This window comes from Vigna radiata, chromosome 7 (assembly GCF_000741045.1).
Source record: "Vigna radiata var. radiata cultivar VC1973A chromosome 7, Vradiata_ver6, whole genome shotgun sequence".
NCBI classification, from domain to species: domain Eukaryota; kingdom Viridiplantae; phylum Streptophyta; class Magnoliopsida; order Fabales; family Fabaceae; genus Vigna; species Vigna radiata.
Genome location: NC_028357.1, coordinates 8,647,747 through 8,662,947, shown reverse-complemented (window position 1 = coordinate 8,662,947; position 15,201 = coordinate 8,647,747). Strand labels below are relative to the sequence as shown.

At 32.9% G+C, this 15,201-nt stretch overlaps 2 protein-coding genes across 2 annotated transcripts; both read left to right on the top strand.

Moving 5' to 3' along the window:
• The first annotated feature begins 1,733 nt into the window (after nt 1–1,733).
• LOC106766027 (scarecrow-like protein 15) lies at nt 1,734–2,441 on the top strand. The gene has a single exon (XM_014650789.1). The coding sequence runs from the start codon at nt 1,734–1,736 to the stop codon at nt 2,439–2,441; it is 708 nt and encodes a 235-aa protein (XP_014506275.1).
• Nucleotides 2,442–5,654: 3,213 nt separating this feature from the next.
• On the top strand, nt 5,655–8,710 carry LOC111242115 (cellulose synthase A catalytic subunit 4 [UDP-forming]-like). Its single transcript, XM_022784428.1, has 6 exons — nt 5,655–6,211; nt 6,709–6,784; nt 7,475–7,584; nt 7,733–7,790; nt 8,359–8,418; nt 8,525–8,710. The coding sequence occupies exons 3-6, from the start codon at nt 7,562–7,564 to the stop codon at nt 8,684–8,686; spliced, it is 303 nt and encodes a 100-aa protein (XP_022640149.1). The 5' UTR covers nt 5,655–6,211; nt 6,709–6,784; nt 7,475–7,561; the 3' UTR covers nt 8,687–8,710.
• The last annotated feature ends 6,491 nt before the right edge of the window (nt 8,711–15,201 follow it).

Genomic DNA, 15,201 nt, shown 5'->3' with positions numbered 1-15,201 from the left:
GTGAGGTCATGGCCGAGAGGTCTAAGTTTTATGCCATTTTCAATTCAATTTTTTTAGAAGGTGCATATGTCATTTGCATTGGTAGAAAAAAATATATGTTGTTTAGTTCTTTAGCTTTAAATTAGTTTGAATTGTAGTTTATTTGTTTTTCCTTTCTTTAAATTAGTTTTGCAATTGATAGTTTTAACTGTGTTTAGATATTTGTTTGCTCTAGTATTGGGTTTAGCCTTTTCACTCTCTGGACTCGATTTTAAAAAACTAACTGCAACCAGACCAGAGCTCCAAATGCTACGTTTTATATATCAAATGAAAGATAATTGAGTCTACTTTCCAGGACAAAAAACCTCATCTCATTTAGAGCTCTGTAGAAAACGTTATGGTTAAAACATTGAGCAAAGGTCAGAGCTGCCTAGTTCCAGCGTGAATTTTCGTTTTTACTGTTTTAATTTCATTTTAATTTTTCCGCATCCACAAACAACATTTCAAACCCCCCCCCCAACTGTGTTAGACCTGATTCTGAACCGCAGTTTGGTCCTTGAGAGACGACCTAGGGTCATTCCCTAGCTATACTGCATTTCTTATTATGCAATCAAATTTGATTGGGCGGCGACACCCATCAATCACCCAACTCATCCCCAAGAAAGGCTAACCCTTCACTTCCAATGTCTTCGGTCTATCCCAAGCTGATGCCCCGACACTTATTCAACCAACCAAGAGACAAGATTTCCCCCTTCCTCCGCCCTAAACATGCTCATCATACTATCTAATTACTTATCTCCTCTACCACAACATAATCTTTTAAACCATCGTACTACAGTGCAACTATCATCCAAGACAACCCTATTTATCGAACATTCTTCCTCCTAGATGCAAGGCCCCACTCCTTTCCCAAGACTCCATGGTAGGTTCTCCATAACTATCTCCATCCCAACACTTCCAGCAAGAAAGCAAGAGAAGACCGAGATTCCTACACCCCAACTATCACTCTAGTTTAGAGAATGTTGAACTGGCTCACTACAACGCAATATATCAAGAAAGATAAAGTAAACTAAAGGTTCTATGCGAACCCCTCATGCAACCCTCACTTCATTCGAACACTACAACAATGTGATTTATATCCCATAATAACTCACATGCACATTGATCATTCTCTTTTAAATGATGCTTGAATAAAACACAGGTATTATACACATTAAAGAACATTCATCATAACATAAAACATTGCTTAAAAATCCTAACCATCACATGTTAACAATATAACCGGTCCCTCCCCTTACAACGATACACAAGTAAAGAACAAATATTATATCACATCCCAAGACATTTCCCCATAACATAAAAACACATTTCAAATCTTAAACCAACCATGTGTTACGATATAACCGGTTCCTACCCCTTTACACGCACACAAGCAAAGATAAAAGGGCTACAGTAATAACAATAGAAAGCCCCCTTCTTCAACCTTCTAGTAGTCTTCACCAAGCGATGAGAGCTCCCATTCCCTCATCCCCACAGGCTAACCCAAAACCCACTAATAACCTACTCCGTACCATTGCACTTCCCAAACTCAACACCACGGGCCTCTACTACGAGCCCACCTCTGTCCTTGACCTGTGTTGAAGCCCTAGCCCAGGCTTCGAAAAGCCCATCGATCACTCAGTTGTTGTCACAGACTCCCAAGATTGTCTCGCCTAGACGACCATGCATTACACAACTTGGATTGGGACTCCATCATGAAGGACTTGGGCTTACATGATGACTTTGGTGCTCCCTTCTTCAAGGCCTTCTCCGGAATCTCGTTGATCCCAATGTTCTCGATCTTCACCACCAACCAGGTGGTTCTCGATCACGTTGCGTGCTCCTTCATGCATGTTATCGACTTCGACATCGGCCTTGAGATCCAATACGCTTCTCTCATGAAGGAGATAGCGGAGAAGGCCATGAAATTGCCGCTTCTCCGAATCACCATCGTCATTCCCGAAGAGTACGCCGTCGAGAGCACGCTGGTACGCGAAAACCTCGAGCAGTTCGCTCTCGAACTCAGGATTCACGTCCAAGTCAACTTCGTGCCGCTCCGAACCTTTGAGACACTCTCCTTTAAGGTAGTGAAGCTCGTGGACGGCGAGAGTACCACCGTGCTCCTTTCCCTAGTGATTTTCCACCACCTCGGAAATGCTGCCACGTTCTTGGCAGACTTGCAGATGGTCTCTCCAAGCGTTGTGGTTTTGGTGGATAGTAAGGGGTGGGCGGATATGGCTACAATAGCAGCCTCGTCGTTCCAACGCGGCGTCGCGAGCAATTTGGAGTACTACTTGATGATGTTGAGTCGCTGGATGTGTCGACGCCTGGGGAGGATCGAGATGATGCATCTGCGACCGAAGGTTGGGTTGAAGATGGAAGATGGAAGGAAAAGACGAGGGAAAGAGAGGGAGAAAAGTTGAGAAACACTAACTCAGTATAAGAAAAAAAATCGTGTCAGTCTACCGTTAACCACATCAGTTGGCTTTTAACGATGTTAGCTTTGGAGGACTAAAATCAAAGTTTCTTTAAGAAAGGGGACTAAAATGTACCTTACTTTGAAATAGGAACTAAAACCAAAACCGCTTGATAGTATAGGGACTAAAAACATATTTAACCCAACATTAAAACATCATAACCAATGTACACATCAATCATAATATAACAAATAACACAAACTTTAGATATCCAAGTGTCTCACAACGTCATACAATTACAATATTACAACCACAAGTGAATTCAACATTAAAAACCAATTTGTAACTCTCATACACAACTTATCAATACAAGTGTTACATCCCATTACTCCCTTCGAAAGCCCCACAAAATATACATGTCAGTTTCTATTACTCACCTAGGAGCCTCGACAAATTATATATATGTCACTTCTCATTACTCTCCTTACACCTCCAGTATAACTACGCAAAATTACCCTTCATCACCTTTCATTGAGTCACTAAACACAAACATACATTTAACTTTCCAAACAAACACATATTAACATATCATCACAATCGTACTAAATAACACCAATTCCACAATTTAGACTCATAAAATATTACATTGTTACATCACATACAAATAAAAAGACAAAAAAAAAAAACAAGAAAACAAGAAAAAAGAATGTAAAAACGTAAGCTCCCCTACCTCTTACTCTTTAATTCATCCTTCCATCCTTCCAAAATTCCTCCCTTCTTCCTTAATATGTTGTCATTTCTATTAAAAACCTCGCTCAAAACCTTATTGTCTCATATATTTTATAAGCCTAATATTTCTAGAAAAAGTACAACATTTTATTCTTACTTATTATTATCTAACAATAATATATAACAGTATATAATAATAACTAACAATATATCATGATATCTTTTAATTTGTAATCACATGACAGATCGAAGGACATAAACTAATATTTAATAATATTTTTCTAATAGAATAAATATTTGCCAAATCTTATTTTTTAAAAAATATTTTAAAATAAAATAATGTTAAATCATAACTAACAAATCATTTTATTTGTTATTTAAAATATTTAACCATATTTAGAGCCGTCAAAATGGGCCACAACCCGCGAGCCAACCCGGTCCGTCACGGGTTCGAATCAGGTTGGGTTTGAAAAATGCAACCCACTTATATGCGGGTTAGATTTCAACCCGGCTCATTTAGATCCGGCTCATGCGGGTTGAACCTATGGTGAGCTGGGTTGGCCCACCAATCCACCTACCTAATTTTATTTTTTTAATTTATTATTTTATTTATGAAATCCTACAAAATAAAACACTTTCTTCACTCACGGTGTATACCAAAAAAGTAACCTCTACTCTCACAAATCACTCTCACAGTACTTGCTCTCATTTTATGGTGCTCTCACCCTCATTTCACTGAAATTCTTTAAGGAGCAGGTAAAACACCATTCCTTTTTTCTTTTCTTTTCTCCACATTTTTGTTTTCTCACTTCTCTTTCTCTCTTTTTTTATTTTCAAAAACCCTATAATGACAAAATTAGGGGTTTGCGCATTTGTTTTCTGTTCTGGGGGATTTGAAGACATGGAATGATTTTTTCATGTTCTGACATGCTTGTATCAGACTTTTGTTCATTTTATTTAAACAATTTGAGTATACATTATTTGAACAAGCTCTTTTTGATATCTTTGAATTTGAGAAATTATGTTACAGATTAAACTATTAATTTTTTGTTGATGTTGTTGATTACTAGTTCTCTTTTTCTTGACTAATATTTTTTTATTGATTGTCAGAATTGTTTTGATATTAGGAAAATCTTTATCAGTGAATTTGGAGACAACAAGAACAAGGGTCAATGGTTACAACAAGAACAAAAAATTATGAATATAAGAAACTTATTTATATGTTTTTTGTGTTTCTTTTTGAATGACATTTGGGTTATATTGCACTTTTTATTATTATTTTGAATTGTTTTTAACATAATTTTTTTGGAGTGAAAATTGTTTAAATTTAAATTACAGAAAGTTTTTATTTTTTTTATTTTAAAAAAAACATAATTAAATGGGCTAGTGAGCCAACCCGTTTACCCACCAACCCGTGGTGGGTCGGGCCGGGTTCAAGTTTTTCTGACTTGCTAATAAATGAGCCGGGTTGGGTTGACTCACTAAGTGACCAACCCGTGGTGAGCCGGGCTGGGTCGAGCCGGATTACCCGTTTTGACAGCTCTAACCATATTTATATATTTTTTAATAATTAAAATTTTTAAGATCTCATAACAAATATCCATAGCTAGTCACAAATATAAAAATTAAGTATTGTTTCATAAATACCATAGATAATGGGATAGATTCTTTTAGACAGGACAAGTAGAGATAAACTTATTATTTCTATTAAAACTCCCTTACATATATTTTATAATTTATAAGTATAATATTTGTTAGAAAAATATAATATTTTATTCTTACTTATTATTATCTAACAATAATATATATCACTACATAAGAATAATTAACAAATTTGTAAACATATAACAATAATAAAAATGTAATTGAATAAATATTCATCAAAGCTTATTTTTTAAAAAGTTTTTTAAAATAAAATAAATTCTTTAAATCATACCTAACAAATCTTTTTATTTATTACTTAAAATATATTTAACCATATCTGTACATTTTTTAATTATTACAATTTCTAGAATTTGTGAATATCAATAACTAGTTACGAGTATAAAAAATCGGATATTTTTTCATAGATACCAGTGGATAAAATGATAGATTTTTTAAGGGTTTAATATGTTTTAAGTCCCTATATTTTGGGGCGATTTTGATTTTAGTCCATTTTTAAATTAAGGTACAATTTAGTCCTCCAACTTTATAAAAGTCTAGTTTTAGTCCTTTTTCCCAAATTTTTTTAACTTTATTTGTTGTTTCAAGCACGTTTCTCAGTTAACATTGAAGCAAAAATGTGTCAAACAGTATAAACAATCCAAATGCTATAATGAAACGTGCTTGAAACAACAAATAAAGTTAAAAAAATTTGGTAAAAAGGACTAAAACCAGAGTTTTCTAAAGTTGAAGTACTAAATTGTACATTAGTTTGAAAATGGACTAAAACCAAAATCGCCCCAAAGTATAGCACTACAAAAAAAAGCTTATTTAAAGGGGGTTATTTTGAGGGAGTTATAAAAAACCTCCTCAAATTGACATATTTTAAAATGTTTGATTTGAATTATCTGATTGTCAATGATAGTGGGAGTTTTAGTTGTTTTTAAGAGAGGTTTATAACCTCTTCCAATAATATTATATTTTCTTCCTAATTTTTAGGTTTCTTATCTTTAAAAATTTTAAACTAATTCTTTTTCCAGAATTCCAAAACCCATTTCCCTCTCAAAATCCCCAATTATCAAATTTTATTCCCTCCCATTCCAAAACCTCAGACTAAATCCTTTCTCCCTCTAAAAAACCCTAAAATCACTTTCTTCCTTTCTTCATTTTCATTCCACCACAACATTCATCTCCCTTTCTTCTTTGCACGTACGTTCGTTTCGTTCTGGTTCGTTTTTTCCTTTCATCCTCCTTACACTTTCTCTTTTCATTGATTTCTGCTTTCGATTGGCCATGGTTCATTTTTCTCTTAGAATCGTAGTCGCAAAACCATAGACAGACGGAGCTGCAACGGTGGTTGCGTGGACCGGCGGACAGCGAAGTTTTCACTCGTGCTACAACCTGAGGTACATCGTTCTAGCTTCTCTTTGGTGTAGCGTTTTTTCTGTTCCAGGAAACTAGGTTACTGTGCTGCAAGAAATTTCTGGATTTTAGTTTTCTGGCTTCGATTCATTGGATTGACTAATTGTCTTAATACCTTGTTCGGGCTTTGTTTTCTATTTTGCTGATATAGTTTACTAACAAATCTTCTGTGGATCATGTAAGTTATTCTTGCTGGCGGGTATTGTGCTACCTAATGATGAAGCTCCCCAAAGTATAATTAGGGCTACAGTTGGTAATTAGTAAACTTGTTCTGTTTTCATGATTTAATTGGCTTAAAGTGGCTTTGCCCATATTGCATGAAGTTCATGAAAGTGTGTTTACCTACCTGTGCCAAAACGAGATTGTATAAAAAAACTAATATGTTTTTGAAGTGGATTTCACGTTTTCCATGTGAAGATGGCATTTGTGTTTGCTTTTTTTTAGGTGATTGTGTACTCATTTAGCTCTGTTTTCTTTGTAGTTCTGGATTGGCTGAAGTGAGCTATTTTGGGATTTTAAGATATCAACTGTCATTGCTAACGTGATCAAACTGCCAGGTAGATCATAGTTGAGTGTTCCTTCATATTACTGAGCATGAAAACTTGGTTCAAAATCAAGTAGATCAATCTTATCTATTGCCTGTAACTTACCATTTAGTTTTATCTACCCTTGTTGGTAGTGGTTGGATGCGACTAGTGAAAGCAATTTTTTTTTAAAGTTTACATGCTAGAGTTTGTCTACTACTGGGTATGAAATAAATCATTTTCTAACTGGAAAGATCCATGTGATGTGAATGATATACTACTGCACTCTATTATAGCTTATAGCCAAATTTTTCCTTTTACATGTGTTTTTCATAGCTATTATTAAATTTACCTCCTTTTTTTCGGTGAAGTTATTCTTATAATCGTTTCATATTATATTTACCGCGAGGCAAGTATCTGATGCACTGCTTTTCTAAATTTTCACTTTGATTTTATATTCAATGCATAACATACTTGTGCGATTTACGTTTTCCATTTCATGTTATTATTCTATACTTGAATGAACCATCTCATCTGCATGTCATTTACATTCACTAGCATCATAGTAAGTAGCACCTAACGTTACGCAAGTGAAGTTATCATGATTGAGCAAGTGAAGTAATTATGAACTTTAAATCAAATCATCGACTTGCCAACTCTCAGGGTATAGTGCTTATCCTTCTTCCTTTATCATCACTCTTAACCCTCCATTTCTTATATTAGCAATACCCTTCTGCTCTCTCGGCAATCCACGCTTGCTAGTTGCAATGGCCATGAGTACTGCCTCAGCTACTGGTTCTCACTCCCGAAATGGATTCCGTTTCTCGGACCAGGTATTCACTTTTCTCATTCAATTTTCTCCACCTTATTTTGCTTGCTTCTCCAAGTATAATTGTTTTGTTACTCAACAATTATGATACATAAAATCTCTTAACAATGGATTTGAACGCGTAAAGGTTATGTTGTGTCTTTTTTTTGCAGGAAAATGGAGACTACAATCAACACAACTACGGTCAAGCTTTTTCAGTGGCCGGAAGTGGTGAATGCCTTTTTTTTCTTGTTCTATTAATTTAACATTGGAAATGGAAACAAACTTTAACTCCTAGTACCTAATTATTCTCCAACACAATGGTTTTCCTATCTCTGGTCTTTCTATTAATTTGTTTGTACACTTTTTCTGAGTCAGTGTTATGTTCTGTAGAGGATTTTGAAGGACAGAAAGCATTCTACAGCAATGAAGAGAAACAGAAAGATAAGAAAAGTTTAATGAGCAACAACCAAGAAGAGGACAATCTTTAAGTTTGTCACCATAATGAATTAAAGAGCTCATAATGTATGTAGACTTAAATTTATATATACTATTAGAATATAACGTTATCCAATTTATTAATGTAAACAAATTTAACGCAAACAATGTATATATGGAACTACATTTTTCTATCTTTAACCTTTATTCAATGCATGAATAAAAAATTTACAATGTCAGTAGAACAAAAATGATTCTAAATATTAAAATTCTCATAATATATAAAAAACCTTACCGCTGTCATTTTTTTTTTTTTTGTAATTGAATTCTTGTTGAAACCACAAATGACTAATATTTGGAGGTGTTGCACCTTGCAGTTTGGCTGAGGCAAGGCAACCATTGTGGCGCAAGGGCTATGAAGGTGAGGACTATACAAATAAACCATGAAAGTTACTTTTGATTTTTCTTTTTTATGTTGTTCTACTGCCCATGTGAGACTCGAGGCATTTTCCTTTGCACTTTTGCAGAGAGAATACGAAGAATTCAAGGTGAAAATTAACATACTGGTTGCAAAGGCTCAGAAGAAACCAGAAGAAGGTTGGGTTATGAAAGACGGTAACCCATGGCCTGGGAGCAACATGGATGATCATCCAGGAATGATTCAGGTTTGCCAATTGCATTCTTTATAGTTGTTTGTTGTTTTATGTGCGTTTAGATTCTGCGTCTGTAGCAAAAGTTATTTTTTATTGATTTTATGTCCCCTAAATAAAAGTTTTAATATCTTCTTTGAATTTTGCTTTCTTTGTATCATATATCAACATGAGATGCCTTGATGGGATTCAAGGTCCTCTTTATGTTGGTACTGGATGTGTGTTCAACAGGCAAGCATTATATGACTTCGATCCACTTCTTGATAAAAGGCCAAAGATGAAGAGTTGTTGCTGGCCTTCATCCTGCAGTTGCTGTTCTAGTGACTCCGAGTCTTCATCTGATGACGACATTGATCAGGAACTTGTAGACTATGATGACGAAGAGGAAGAGGAATTATCCTTCATGTCCATGAAAAGTTTAGAGAAACGATTTGGACAATCACCGGTTTTAATTGCTTTTGCTTTGATGGAAGATGGTGGACTTCCCAAAGGCACAAACACCCGAGTACTGATTAAGGAAGCAATTCATGTCATAAGTTGTGACTATGAAGAGAAAACTGAATGGGGGAAAAGAGTAACATTTCTTTCTTTGTAACTACTTCTACAATGGGGTTATATTGACTTCTAGTCTTTCCTGTTGTAACTATACAATTGTTTCTTAATTTATTTTTCTAAATTTCTTCCTATTTAGGGGTTTTTGTTCTATGGTATATTTTTTATTTAGAGGAATCATATATGTTTGGAATTTAACAATTTTAAAAAGAAATTAAATTTACTTAATTCTGAAATTGAAAAAAAAAAAAAGAAGTTGTTGGAAATAGGTAGTTATTATATATTTTAATAATCATAAAAAAATGATATTATATATTTTAATAATCACCAAACAAAAAAAGTGACAAAAATATAGAAATTTTTTGTGATCAAATAGTTGAAAATAAAGGAGGTTAAAAACTCCTACAAAATAATAGTCAGTAATAGAGGAGGTTTTTACCCTCCGCAGAAAAACCTCCGCAAATTGAATATGATACCAGGGGTTGCAAAAAACCCCCGTAGATAGTTTGTGGCGACTCAAACTGCGGGGGTTTGAAAAACCTCCGGAATTTATTTTGCGGAGGGTAAAAACCCCCGCAAATCAAAAAAAAAACCCCCTCTAAATAAGCTTTTTTTTGTAGTGTAGGGACTAAAAACATATTTAACCCATTATTTAATAGTATAAGTAGCATATAGAGACTATTTTTATCCAACTCGATTCATTATCATCTTTAATCATATAGATCAACTCAACTTTCTATTTTTTTTTCTATCTTAAATTTTTTTATATCTTAAATATAATTAAATACTTTCACTAATTATTTTATGTATATAATATATATTTATAAATATAAATTTACATTTAATTTCGTTATTGACATTTTTTAATTCTCTTTCTTATTTATTTATAGTGAATAATACATTGTTAATATTTAAATTGTTTTTAATAGTTATATTTGTAGTAAATCTTTATTCTATAAGAAAGACAAAAAAAAAAAGTATAAAAGATTTCGTTAATTTTTTTATAAAATTAGGCTTAATACCTCTATTGGTCCTCATATGTGTATGCCAATTTCAGTTTGGTCCTCAAGTTTTGAACTGTCTCAATTGGGTCATAATTTTTGTAAAAATGCACACATTTTACCCTAACCGTTAAGTTGTCTCAAATGGCGTTAATTGATGCTGAGATGAATTTTTTATTTTAGGCTTAATTCCTCCCTTGGTCCTTATGTTTGTGTGAAAATATCAGTTCGGTTCTCAAGTTTTTCCTCAAGTCCTTATGAAATGCAAACATTTTACAACATTTTATCCCAACCATTAAGTGCCTTGAGACAACATTAACTTTGAATTGAGCTGTAATTTTTTTTTATGTTTTAAAATCATTAAATCCACGTGGCTATGGTCTTTCTTTTTTCCTTCCAATCACTTATCACACTTTTTCCTCAAGTCCTTATGAAATGCAAACATTTTATAACATTTTACCCCAATTGTTAAGTGTATTGAGACGTCGTTAACTTTGAATTGAGTTGTAATTTTTTTTTACGTTTTAAAATCGTTAAACGTGGCTATGGTCTTTCTTTTTCATTCCAATCACTAATCACATTTCACTCATTCCTCCACCCTCAAACCCTCATACCTCGACTCATACCTTTTCTCCCTCTCAAACTAAAAAAATGTCGTTGTTGTTGAGAGTTCAAAAATTATGACCCAATTAAGACAGTTCAAAACTTGAGGACCGAACTGAGATTTTCACACAAACATAAGGACCAAGAGAGGGATTAAGCCTAAAATAAAAAAAATCATCTCAGCATCAATTAACGCCGTTTGAGACAACTTAACGGTTAGGTTGAAATGTGTGCATTTTTACAAAAATTATGACTTAATTGAGACAATTCAAAACTTGAGGACCAAACTGAGATTTGCACACAAATATGAGGACCAATGGAGGTATTAAGCCACAAAATTAAGAGGTTGAGCTCGCAAGCCTGCTTTTATATGGGTAGGACTAACATATTAGCCTACAAGTTTCATGCGGACATTCTTTTCGGACCAAATCTGAACGGGCCTAAATGGGATGAATTGAGGAGGAGAACTTACATTACTCCTACAATTAACAATTATTAGATAGCTCCATGTACAATTAACAATTGCATTTCTAAAACCATTATTAGATAAGGAAAGGTAGAGAGAAAAATAAATCATACTCTGTTTTTCTTTCTCAAAATATGTCTTCTAATCATCCTTAAACTGAACCAAACTGTTAATTTTAATAGTAGCTTAGGAATCAACATCCAAGGTATACAATTTTTTTTCTCTTCTTGTTCTACTTGAATGTTTCATCACATGTGAACTTAGTTATGATGAAGTATATGTATATTCAGTTTTGAAATGTATAATTGTGTGCCTTTAAGTGCTATGAAATGTTAGGTGATGAATCTTTGAATATATTTGAAAGAAAAGGTTAGATTTAGAAAAAAAAAGTATGAGTAGAGCTTTAAAAATGTTTTGGAAAACTTTTGTAAGTTTAGTTAATTAGAAGTTAGTGGAATCATATAAAGCGATGCACGATTATTCCTTCTCTTGAATCAATAAAAGAAGAAATTAAAGAGAAACCACGGTAGTTCAAAGGACCTATGACAAGGTCAATGACCAATAACTTGAAAGAAAAAAATCTCTTTAAAGATTATGATATAAGTAGTTGGAAACTAAAAAGAGATAAAGATCATGATTTATAACTCACTTATAAAATAAATTTAAGCAATTTAAAAGCATTTATATTTTTCTTTTAATTTTGTAAGTTTATTGGACCAATGAGATTGTTAGACAAAAGTTTTATTTTAAGTTATCCTAGTTTGTAAATCTCGTTAAATAATAATAGATTTTATTTAATTTATATAGGAATAAGGGATGAATATTAGTTTTGTTAATTTTATCTCAATTGGTTTACATAGATATTTGGAAAGAAGAAAAATAAGAGTTCCTCATTTTTATAATTATTATTAAAAAAAATTAGATTTTTTTTAACTCTTTCATTATAACATATAGAGATATAACAATATCATCAAAATGATATAGTTGGTAAGAACTCACCATTAGCATATACTGGTTTGAATTTTCCAATGATTTTACAATCGAAAAATTTGTAAATATACTTGTGCAAGGATAAAAAAAAATAGTTCAAGAATAATGATGATTTTTTAAAATGACACATTTTTTTTAATAATAAAAGGTTAAAGTTATAAATATATTTTTTACTAATCAAGTTTTATTTTATAAAAATTACTATTTTTCTAACTTTTTTATAAAAATTCTCCTTCGAATTCTTTATATACTTTTAACCTCATTTTTTATCCTTTTGAACATCAAAGACCATAGGACTAATCCTAGTGAAGAACTTTACACATTTATCTTATCATGAGAGAAGAACTAGGTAAGTTCACTTTTAATCATATAAACAAAAAAAAATGAAATAATAGAAAACACATCAAGCAAAAACATAGCTCAGGCAACAGAACCAACATGATTGGCGCTATTCGTTCATTTGATTATTTTAAGAGCCCTTCTCATGCTTGGCATGTATATTTAACGGTCCAAGCTTGGAAAGAAGCCCATGAAAAGTTGAAAGAGGTAAATTTTTCTTGAAGATGTTAGCATGTTGGTTCTTTGTGTTAATAGGCAAGAGCTTGATGGTTTCACTTTGGACTTTTTCCCTTACAATATGGAAATCAATTTCTATTATGTGCTGATGAAACACTTGATTGAAAGGTATTTGTAAGGCATATTGGTTGTCACAAAAGAGAAGGGATAATTGTTGATGTTGAACATGAAGGTCTTAAAGAAGATAGAGAATCCATTACACTTCATAGGTTGTTGATGCAAGTGCTTTATACTCTGCTTCTAATGTGCTATGAGACACGATGTTTTACTTCTTTGACTTCTAACTGATCGGTGAGTGTCCAAGATAGATGATGAAGCCTATGACAAATTTCCTTGTGTTTAGACACCTAGCCCTGTTAAAGTCACTAAATACAATGATTTTAGTATCACTCTTTGCATCAAGGAACATACCTAAACTAGGAGTTTGTTTTAAGTAACAAAATATACATAAAGCAACTTGAAAATGATATGTAGTAGGAGCAACGCCAAATTAACTAAGGTTATGAATGGAATGCATGACGTTAGGGCGCATATTAGTGAGGTATATCAATTTTCTGATAAGTCTCTTGTATTATGCAGGATCGGGCAAGGCATCTCCATTATTGGTAGGGACTCTTTCACAAAAACAAGCATACCAGTTTCTTGAAGATTTATGGCATATTTTAGTTCTGACAAGTGTATTCCTTTTTTACTCCTTGCCACCTCAAAACCTAGAAAATAGGTTAAATCCCCAAGGTTTTTGATCTTAAAGTTTGGTCTAAAAGGGCAATTATGTGTGGTTTATTTCATGCAAGTCATCACCAGCTAATATAACATCATCAACATATACTATGAGGATGATAATTTTAGAGTTGGGAATTTTATCAAAGAGAGAATGATTTATATTAGTTTGTTTATAACCATGAAGTAAAAGAAAAGTTGATAATTTATCATACCATTGATGGCTAGCCTGCTTAAACCCGTGTAAAGACTTGTGTAACTTGCAGACTTGATTGTTTCTAGTTGTGTGAAGGCCTAATGGCAATTCCATGTACATTTATTGATTCAGATCATCGTCCAAAAAAGCTTTTTTAATGTCTAGTTGTTTGAGATGCCAGTCTTTTATGGCAGCTAGTCCAAGTAACACATGAACAGTAGTTATCTTTGCAACATGTAAGAATCGAGGTAGTCCAATTACTCTCGCTGTGTATGCACCTTTGCAACAAGGCGCCCCTTGTACATGTCAATATCTCCATTGGCTTTGTATTTTATTTTATACACCCATTTGCACCCCATAGAAGATTTTCCATTAGGTAAGGTTGTAATGGTCCAAGTATGATTTCTATCAAGAGTGGATATTTCATCATTCATAGCAAAACACCACTTACTACATCTAACAAGTTCCTCAAATGTATTAGGTTCTTTGTTACTATCAATAAAATAAATTAGATGCTTATAATAGGAGGAAAGCTTATCATGATATACAAATTTTTCAATAGGATATCTTATATTCTTAGAAGTGGCAGAAAACATGTGATAAACTTTTAAATATGAAGGAGGATTTCTAGTTTTAGTGCTTTGATTGTTTCTATTATTGGATTACATATGTCCTTGTTCAAAATTATCAGTAAAAGAATTTGTGTTATTAGAAAGATTGTCTACATCATTCAGTACATCATTGTCATTGTTATTAGGATTGTGATCATTCATATGATCTTAAAGACTTTTAAAAACAAAAAAACTGACTTGGTTATGTTCATTAGCTTTATCATGTTGCTTTGAGTAAGAGAAGATGTCTTTGTAAACTATAACATTTCTAGAGACAATTATATCATATGTTTTAAGGTTATAAACAACATATCCCTTAATATTGTTTTTAAAACCTAAACACACACCCTGATCAAGATGTGAATTAAGTTTTCTTCTATTGGATGTTAAAGTACTATTAAAGCAAAGACAACCAAAGACCTTGATGTGGTTTAAATCGCATTTGTTGTTGTACATTATCTCAAAAGTAGAAAAATCATTCAAAAAAGGAGAAGGGGTGACCTTTTTTTAAGCATGCAAGACCAAAATTAAGAAGGCACATTATACCTAAAGAGTAGGGCACAAGTCATATTCATTAGGTGTTGATGCTTTCTCTCCACCATTCCATTTTTGCTTGAGAGTTTCTACCTAGGTGATCTGGTGTATAATTCCCTTAGCATCAAAAAAGTATTTCGTGCTAAATTCAGCTCCATGGTCACTCCTTACTATTTTAATAGTTTTGTTGAACTGGTTTTTAACAAAAGCAATGAAATGAAAGAGGTATTTTCGTGCTTCAGATTTATTAGTCATCAGGTATATCCATGTAAATCACATATGACCATCAACAACATCAAATTGAT

Excerpts from the sequence above, each read along its gene's own strand:
- LOC106766027 (XM_014650789.1), top strand. The coding sequence starts at position 1,734 with ATGAAGGACTTGGGCTTACATGATGACTTTGGTGCTCCCTTCTTCAAG.
- LOC111242115 (XM_022784428.1), top strand. The coding sequence starts at position 7,562 with ATGGATTCCGTTTCTCGGACCAG. Across the intron at positions 7,585-7,732 it reads GATTCCGTTTCTCGGACCAG|GAAAATGGAGACTACAATCA; the intron begins GTATTCACTTTT and ends TTTTTTTTGCAG. Across the intron at positions 7,791-8,358 it reads TTTTTCAGTGGCCGGAAGTG|GTGTTGCACCTTGCAGTTTG; the intron begins GTGAATGCCTTT and ends TAATATTTGGAG.